This window comes from Cynara cardunculus (assembly GCF_001531365.2).
Source record: "Cynara cardunculus var. scolymus isolate 2C chromosome LG 11, CcrdV1, whole genome shotgun sequence".
In the NCBI taxonomy this organism is placed as follows: Eukaryota; Viridiplantae; Streptophyta; class Magnoliopsida; order Asterales; family Asteraceae; genus Cynara; species Cynara cardunculus.
Window position 1 is genome coordinate 4112484 of NC_037538.1, and position 8182 is coordinate 4120665.

Consider the following 8182-nt stretch of genomic DNA (forward strand, 5'->3'; position numbering starts at 1 on the left):
TCTCTACATATCCATATTTCTCCTACGAAAACCAAGAGCTCTAGGCTAAGCATCACAATCTCATAGATAACGAACTTCCCCTCTAGTCTCCGGATCTCTTTCAATTTCCCTTGGTGCACTCGACCTAACTATGAGATTCTTGAGCCTCACCCAAAGCGTATGCCTAAAAATGAACTGTGTGACGGTGCCGATAATGAGGAACAGGAGGGTTTTTCCCCTCCTTTTCTCCGTCGGGGATCTGGAATCTGATAAAAACAATTCCTTACCCCTTGAAGTCCAGTTTCAGTTTCAAGAAACCTAGTTCATATTGATGGCAGAATAATGATTGGCAAAGAACAAAGAAGAAAAACATGTTACAATTCTGAACTAAACAAGACTCCTTTGCAAGTGAAGGTATATAACAGAAACCCATCTTAGTTTTTCCAAAACAATGTGTATAACTTTAATTCTGATATCTAAGTACTAAATACAAGACAGGGCAGTTGTTAAATGAGCCCTTATTACACAAAGCTTGTCTGAATAAACGTACCTGCAAAAATGATGAGCTCTCTGTATGATTCATTTTGCAACAACTGTTTAGGGATCTTGTTCCTCATTCAGATTGGGGGAACCCATGCCATGTGATGAGAGCAATATGTACAGATCTTCTATTTCATGTATTCTAGCACACTCTGGCTGACCTCCTCGAGGAAAGAAACAAACCCCATAACGCTTGCAAACCCACTTCCATCAACATCCTGTTCTTCAATTAGATAGTTCTCAAATGGGGTGGGATCTTCTTGGCCCCCTCTAATAAACATCAGTCTAGGAGTCATGCTTCTCTCTTGCTTCAGTTTGTTTATTGTCGTTCTCAATAAACCTAAAATGTGAAGTAAAATAAGTTTTTTTAATCATTCTCAAAAAGGTTTTTTTTATTAAAGAAAAAGCCAATGACTTACAGTCATGTGGTGGAGGATAAGGAAGTGTAGGGTCGGCTGTAGAGGAATAAAATACAATGAGGGTTGTGAATGCATCAAGGAAGAATATAGGACTTTCACTTGTCAGCAATGCAGCACGGCTCAACGAATGACGAGGATATGCCAATTTATCAGGAGTTGCATATGATGTCAATAGAGGATATATTGCACGGTGAAGAGAACTTGGTTCAAGACCACTGCATCAAAGGTTTGAAATAAAGATCAAGTGATGACGTTCTCATGGGGGGCTATAATCCACATATGGCAAGTAAATAACATGATTCCAAAGATGTTAATTAGAACACTGAAGTAAATTATCATTTTAGGAGTCTCGGTCAAAGAAAAACCAGAGAGCATATTTGTCAGCAGTGAATCTACATGTTAAAAAAAACATGAAGTGCCCATATAAAGCATCAATTAAATATCAAATATCAAATATAAATGAATTAGTTCAACAACTCAATCTCACATAGATGCAACACCACTATTTATATTGACTTTGTCCTCGTGACTGCTAAAGTGACAGTTAAGTTCGACAAATCTGCCCCATCCAAATCTTTTCATTTGTTTGATGGTAAATCTATCTAGTTAATAGGCAATCATATAGCAAGTAAAATCACTGGGGGATTCTGAATAGAAGACGCAAACAGAATTTACAGCATGAAAGCAAAATGGGAGCAGCCTAAACCATGAAAACAGGGTATAGGAGAGCAATAGAAGTGTCATGCTCTTCTGAGGAAAGCATTTAAAAGCAAATCACAATTCCTTGATAAAGAACAACCTTTTGGGTTGTATAATAACAAGTTCCATTTTGTAATTGTTTTAGCACAGGCTAATATGAGCCGACCAGAAGAAGCAAATTCAACTCGAGTTATGCACATAAACATCTAAACCATAACCAATGACAGTTCTATTAGACCAAACTTTGTCAGCCATGGATGTTTGAGGCATCTTTATGGTTTACGTCAGGCTTCCGGCTTTATTTCGTACTTCCAATATATATTAATTCAACAGTGTTACCTTGGATTCCCAGCCACAGGCTTGTACAATTTACTGTTACGTTTTCATAATAAGTTTTGAGGTAGAATAAAGTGATGTTTCTTGACAAATAAAATTGTCCACATGTTAGATGATGTTCATTTCATGGTTATCGTACAATTTTCCAAACTTTAAGCTACAACGTAATGAATTGTAGACGCATCTCTCAGCAACCTTTTTTTAAGGTTTCCTTATTAAACTACCTATTGTTCAGTAGTATATCTACTCATAAAGAAAGGACCAGTAAGAAATCCAGTAAAGCATCATCACCCTCTTGATGATTAATACACATCAGTAAATAAACACTTCTTTAACTTCACTCTCATCCTCGCATAAAATTGTTAAGTGCAAAATTACAACAGTGTAGAATATGACATACCTGAACAAACATTGAAGGTATATCCGGTAATCTGGGTGAATGCCTTCTTCATGGAAACGCAGAAGAGGATTTCGAAGCAAAGCAAAGACTAGTCGAGGTAAAGGCTGTAATTGTGGACATTGAGAGAACGTCACATCGATAAGTGAGCCTATTGAACTCCCATACCCATTGGCAACAGTTTTGCATGCATCATTATATTGAGCTGTAAGAATTACAAGCCAATCATGTAGTAACATCCTGCCTTCTCGAACTCCTTCACTAAGTGAGGCTAGTATGACCTGTAAAGGGAGGGCACGTTAGAGCTAGGGAAGACAAACAAGCCAACTTTCACATCAGAATGTAGTGATAGCTAAATTTTATTGTAGAAGGCAACATGTGAGATGCAATACAATTCAGAAAGCAACCAGGATTACAAGGTGACATTCTTCCCCCGAAAACATGTCAGTGTTTTGTGTTGCTCTGCACCTCATAGCATCAAACAACAGGGTCATCATGGTCATCAAATTAGGTACAACTATATTCTGGAAGAGTTGGAATGATTGAGATAAGATTGACAAATATGAAGAAGGTTGTGGAGACCACATTACCTTGTGAACAAGTATTGAAAGAACAACTTCATGCTCGACACTATCATATAGCTCATTGATGTTATGAGCAACCCCGAACTGCATAGTTCGAATTCTAAGGCGCCTTTTAATGGTATACTTCGATCTGTGTAGACACATTACATTAATGTAAACAAAAAGGTACTCAAATACATAATATTTAGTGAGAAAAAAGAACTTCAATACAGACACAGCTCAGGCTTAAATCTGATTGGCTGGCAAGTAGCATCAGCTACTTATAATGGAATTAATTGAATTTGTCCATTGAGAAAAGAAGCAAGAGTGCTTAGCTACATCAGGTAATTATTACAGGGCAAAACATAGAAAAGCATGGCACAAACACACATACCTACTCGTCAAGCCTGATCCTGAAGTTGGAAGTTCCTGTGGGGACACAACAACAGTATACTGGAAAGCCAACTGTAGCATTGGGAGCTCAGAAGTGTGTCTGCAGCATAAAATGATGTAACAAATCAGGGTTTAAATTTTCTCAAGATAGTACAATATCACAGAACATTGCCATTTGAGATAGGGAACTGCAAATCTGCTATGTAAGTTGTAAAGCGAAATCTACTAGAGATAAAACACCTCATCCCACCAGGTAAGAACAAAATATAAAACTAGAAGGACATGGAATATGAAGTTTTACCTGGAAAACCCATGATTATTTTCAAAATCAAAGTCATAAGCATATGTAGCATACGAATCACAACAAATAACATGTTGCACATTTTCGTACTGTGGATCAGGGAAGAAATGACCATACTGCAGACAAATAATGTAAGTATTAGAAGCATGACCAAAGCAGAACAAGATGAGAGCTTTGCAATAGAATGGACAACCACTCACCGAATTCCCAGGTTTGAATTCAGACGATGTCCTCAACCGCATGATACAATTAAAGGCGTATGGACGACTTAACATCCGGTACCTGCAAACGAAGTGATTTGCCTTGTATAAATCAAACATATAACTTGAGATGTCATTCTTTTGAATTTAGCTCAATGAGATTAGATGCACCAACAACATAGTAGCTACACGGATTACCACAAAGACATGTAAACTTGTTTTGTGAGCCATACTGAAGTTTAATACTTATTTCAGGTATCCAATACTTACATGTCTTGAGGAAGTGTTGAATCATCAGTATTTGGGTAAAGAAACAATGAGCCTCCACTATCAATACTAAGAAACTTCAAAGATGCCAAGTCTGTGTACTCATTTGTAACAGCAAGTATGTCTATGCAAACACCTGCTTGAACAGCGACAGCAGCCTGTAAAACATATGTGAACACCCACATTTTTCAAATACATATCACTTTAAGAACAGAAGTCTATCAGTAAAATTCAGATTAGTACCAAATCTTTGTAAAATGGTGTCTGCTCAGGAAGTAAAGCAAGCTCAGCATCCTCTCCTTTACTAGCATATTGCTCACCATATCTTCTTGTGTCCAGTTGGCCAGGTCCATAATCAGGAGGTCCAGATAGAAAAGCAAATATTCTGGCTGCACAAGATTTCATTTTAGAAAGAAAAAACGTTGTAATGTCCATCAAGTTCAAGATATATTTTTGTTTTGCATAAGCAATCTAGAATCAATTCCATGAAAGTCACCAAACCTAATGCAAAAGTGTTGCCATGTTCAGATCCAAGGTATGAGATAAGTGTTTCCATTGCCAGCCCAAAACCTCGTCCCCCCAGCAAAATTCTATCTAATCCTTGTCCAGAACCTGTACCGTCCCAAGATGACGTTGGTCTTAAAGTTTCTAGTGCAGATGCAATACGGTCCTTGCATGTTTCTACCTGTAGCAAAGATAATGGGAATTATCGATCTGATCAATTGGCTTTTGCAAATGGATCCTTCAAAAGTGAGCATAAAATAATGAAGGCTGGAGTAAAATTTGGCATTAAACTTACTGGAGCCAAAAAAGAAAACAATGGCATGGCATCTTCAAGCTCGATCGGCAAGGTTCCATCAGAGTCCTGGGGTAGAAAGACATTTTTCACCACCGGAATAGGTCCTTGCACATCATACAAACCTAATTTGTGGCTGAATGTAGCAAGCCCAAAAAGAGACCCTGGCGCAAGAGCTATAATGGAACTACATTTTAGCATTCGAAACTCACTGGAGCAGGCATGCATTAAGAGTCTTGATTATAAAACTAGAATCACCAACCTTCCAAAGCAGCTAACAAAGCACTTTTCGTAAGTTCTAAAAACTCTTCTGAGGCTGGAAAAGAGTAAGTGAATGTTGATTACATACATGCAGGAGTTCATCTCAGATAACTTAAAATACATGTGATGCACAGATAGAAATGTCTCGTATATATAAGACTGCAACGAAGTTGAAGATAGCCATACATAGAAACAGTAAGCCTTTAAGTGTTACAAAAGAGTGACCAGAGAAGCTGAGGATAACAATACATCTTTTTTTCTCTTGCAAATTCATATATAAATGATCAAAAGCAGCTATATCCTTGACTGTCATTTATTAGTGTCCACGCTACCCATGGTTTTATACTACCTTTAGCAGCACCTGCCGCCTTCCATGTCTTAAGTGTTAATATACCAGTGGCTTACCCAATGAAATCAACTAGTCTTTTTTCAAACTTGCACCTTTGAAATGCGCTTTATATCTATTTTCTCTTACTTGGAGTTGTTTTGTCTTCTCTTATTCTTGAATATATATGTTGGTATGAACAGTTTTTTACCACACAGCTACTTCAAATTTCTAACATTACGCATCCACTTTTACCAATCATAACGCAAAATAAGAAGGAATGACTACACATCTGGAGCTACCCTCATGATGCAGGACAGAAGCGAGTAGTTGTGCTCCATGATTTACACATGCAACCTTCACTTGTTTATAAATATAAATAAAATGATCATCATCAATCAAAGAAACTAGCTAGTTGGAAATAAGTTTCAGTGGAAATTTTAAGACAGAAGGGGACCACAGTAAATTGTGATTAAGAAGAAAGAAGTCTTCTAAGAGGTGGTCTGTTGTTTTATATAGAACTTCCATATCAAAAAGACAGATGATTCATATTGCCTCAGCAACAATAACCGATAGCAGAACTAATCATACACATTGGTGTTCCATATCAGAAGAAGCTAGTTGCACTTGTAACTCAACTTTAAAAAAAAGGAAATGATACAAAAGGCAATGAGATAACAATCTTAGCATGTCAAACAAGACTGTCCCTGCTTTTAAACCAAGCCTACAAGGAATTACTGTTTTAGCAAACGAATTCTGTCACAACTTCGTAAAACGGAGTACCTACTGTAATGTACCTTAATCAATAGCATTTCATGAAAAACATTCAGACACAAATACATACAACCATTCCATGTACTTAATGATACTTGTTCAGTGATGCATATCATCTTTTATGCTGATGCTTAAAACATGTACATTTGATAACAATTCAAATAGAATAACAAGTTTACAATCAAATCTTACATGCCAAATCAATAGCGGCAACATAAACAGGCCGGGCTTGCATATCCTCCTCAGAACCTTCCACTACAACATATAAACAGATGAATAATTAAGTATGAACACTGAAATCTATAATCATAAGACTTAATAGCTTTGGAAAAAAATGAAATTCAGTGCAAAAAAAGTCATCAATTGTTTTCTGACTGCATTTGCATTGGCATGGAAGTGAGTATTACACATGAACATTGAAATCTATAACTAAAAACAGACTCAATAACTTCAGATCAACAGCTTTAAGCAGCTTGAGGTGCAAGAAACATTTACCAATTCTTGTACTAATCCACATTTGTATTGACATGTAAGAAGATTGAATTCACCTATAAATATCCATCTTCCACTTCTATCATATAGGATTTGGAACTTGGAAGCATGAACTTTCAGGTTTGGATTCGTAATTGAAGCTTAACCGGTTTAATTTTAGCAGAACTTCCCAATTCCAATCCCGCGAAGCATAATTAAATAGAACAATGCATAAAGTAACTGGATATGTATTAATATTGTCATTGATATATCTATACAAACATATCTTGTATGTGTAGAGAGAGGAATAGAGAAATTGTGGAGATTACAGGGCAATTCCAGGTCGACGAAGGAAGACATATTCTCCGGGGCAGATTCAGGAAGAGAGTAACGAGCAATTGTTTCAGAGGAGAGGCCATTTAGGGTTCCACAGAGGGAACAAGTCCACGCCCACTGGTCTTGGTCACAGTACGTGTTGTAGTACGCCCAGCAATTCTCGCACCTAGGAATCAAATCTCCTCCCGATCCGTACACCGGCGAGTTACCGTTCTCGTCCTTGGAGGCGAACGGTGTTACCGTCACTCCCCACGGCAGCCCCGACGATTCCTGCGCGTCCGGATCCGACGGAAACCGTACCACCGTCGCACGCAGCGCCATTATTAGTAAAAATCTTGGGGGCTATTTTGTATGTTTCCGATCGGGGCGGAGAAGATGACGGGGGTGTATGATTGCGGAGGGGTGTCTCTATCTCCGGCGCTTGTTAGAAACTTTCTGGGTTTGACCTTCCACGTACCTTGAGCAAATCATGTTATGCCACGTCAGAATTTTATTTGACTAATCTACGTCGGATGGGTCGGGCGCACACACGGGTTACCAACTTTGATTATAAAAGTTGTTGATAACCGGAGCCCGGAGGTCTTTCGGCCTATAATTTCAAACAAATAATTCGGGATTGTTGTTTACTCTTAATAGTTTTATTAAAGAGTTAACTTTTTAATTATTAAAAGGTAAATTTTGTTTGATAAAAAAAATGTCTTTTAATAGTTTTAAAATCTTTTGAATAGTTTTGTCTTTGAGTTTTTCTTAAGCATTCAACATCTAATTTCATTGTAAACAATTATCAAACAATTATATTTTATTTTGCATTATATCATGAAAGTTTCTTAATCATTCCGACCATTTAATCATTCTATATCAAATCATTCAGCAACTGTCAGACAACCTCTTCCTCTAATTTATTTTTAAGGGGGTGGCTAATGGCACTCCTATCATATGTTAATGTCACTCCTAAGTAGCTTTTCATTATTTGTGTTTTATGATTTTTTGTGTTTTTTTGTTTTTTTGTGATTATTACTTTTTATTTTATTATTAATTAAAGAAAATTTTAATTAATATATATTATTTATTTTATTTTCTGTTTTATTTATTTATTTATATTATATTTTAATTAATATAAATTAT

General features: G+C 36.8%; 1 protein-coding gene across 3 annotated transcripts; it reads right to left on the reverse strand.

The window, feature by feature from the left end:
* Positions 1 to 367: 367 nt before the first annotated feature.
* LOC112522283 (protein transport protein Sec24-like At3g07100) lies at positions 368 to 7413 on the reverse strand. 3 transcript variants are annotated; one of them, XM_025131404.1, is made up of 14 exons: positions 7051 to 7413; positions 6443 to 6505; positions 5153 to 5206; positions 4894 to 5066; positions 4596 to 4779; positions 4338 to 4483; positions 4098 to 4252; positions 3828 to 3909; positions 3628 to 3743; positions 3328 to 3426; positions 2961 to 3084; positions 2374 to 2651; positions 939 to 1153; positions 368 to 859 (listed from the first exon to the last, which is right to left on the reverse strand). In XM_025131404.1, the coding sequence occupies exons 1-14, from the start codon at positions 7376 to 7378 to the stop codon at positions 648 to 650; spliced, it is 2229 nt and encodes a 742-aa protein (XP_024987172.1). In that variant the 5' UTR covers positions 7379 to 7413; the 3' UTR covers positions 368 to 647. The 3 variants fall into 3 exon arrangements, with proteins under 3 accessions (XP_024987172.1, XP_024987174.1, XP_024987175.1); XM_025131406.1 differs by lacking the exon at positions 5153 to 5206; XM_025131407.1 differs by lacking the exon at positions 5153 to 5206 and having other exon boundaries at positions 4894 to 4959; positions 7051 to 7222.
* Between the last annotated feature and the right edge of the window lie 769 nt (positions 7414 to 8182).

Coding starts and splice junctions, on each gene's coding strand:
- LOC112522283 (XM_025131404.1), bottom strand. CDS start 7,378: ATGGCGCTGCGTGCGACGGTGGTACGGTTTCCGTCGGATCCGGACGCG. Junction 6,506..7,050: donor CGTCGACCTGGAATTGCCCT/GTAATCTCCACA, acceptor TATATGTTGTAG/TGGAAGGTTCTGAGGAGGAT. Junction 860..938: donor TTATCCTCCACCACATGACT/GTAAGTCATTGG, acceptor TTCACATTTTAG/GTTTATTGAGAACGACAATA.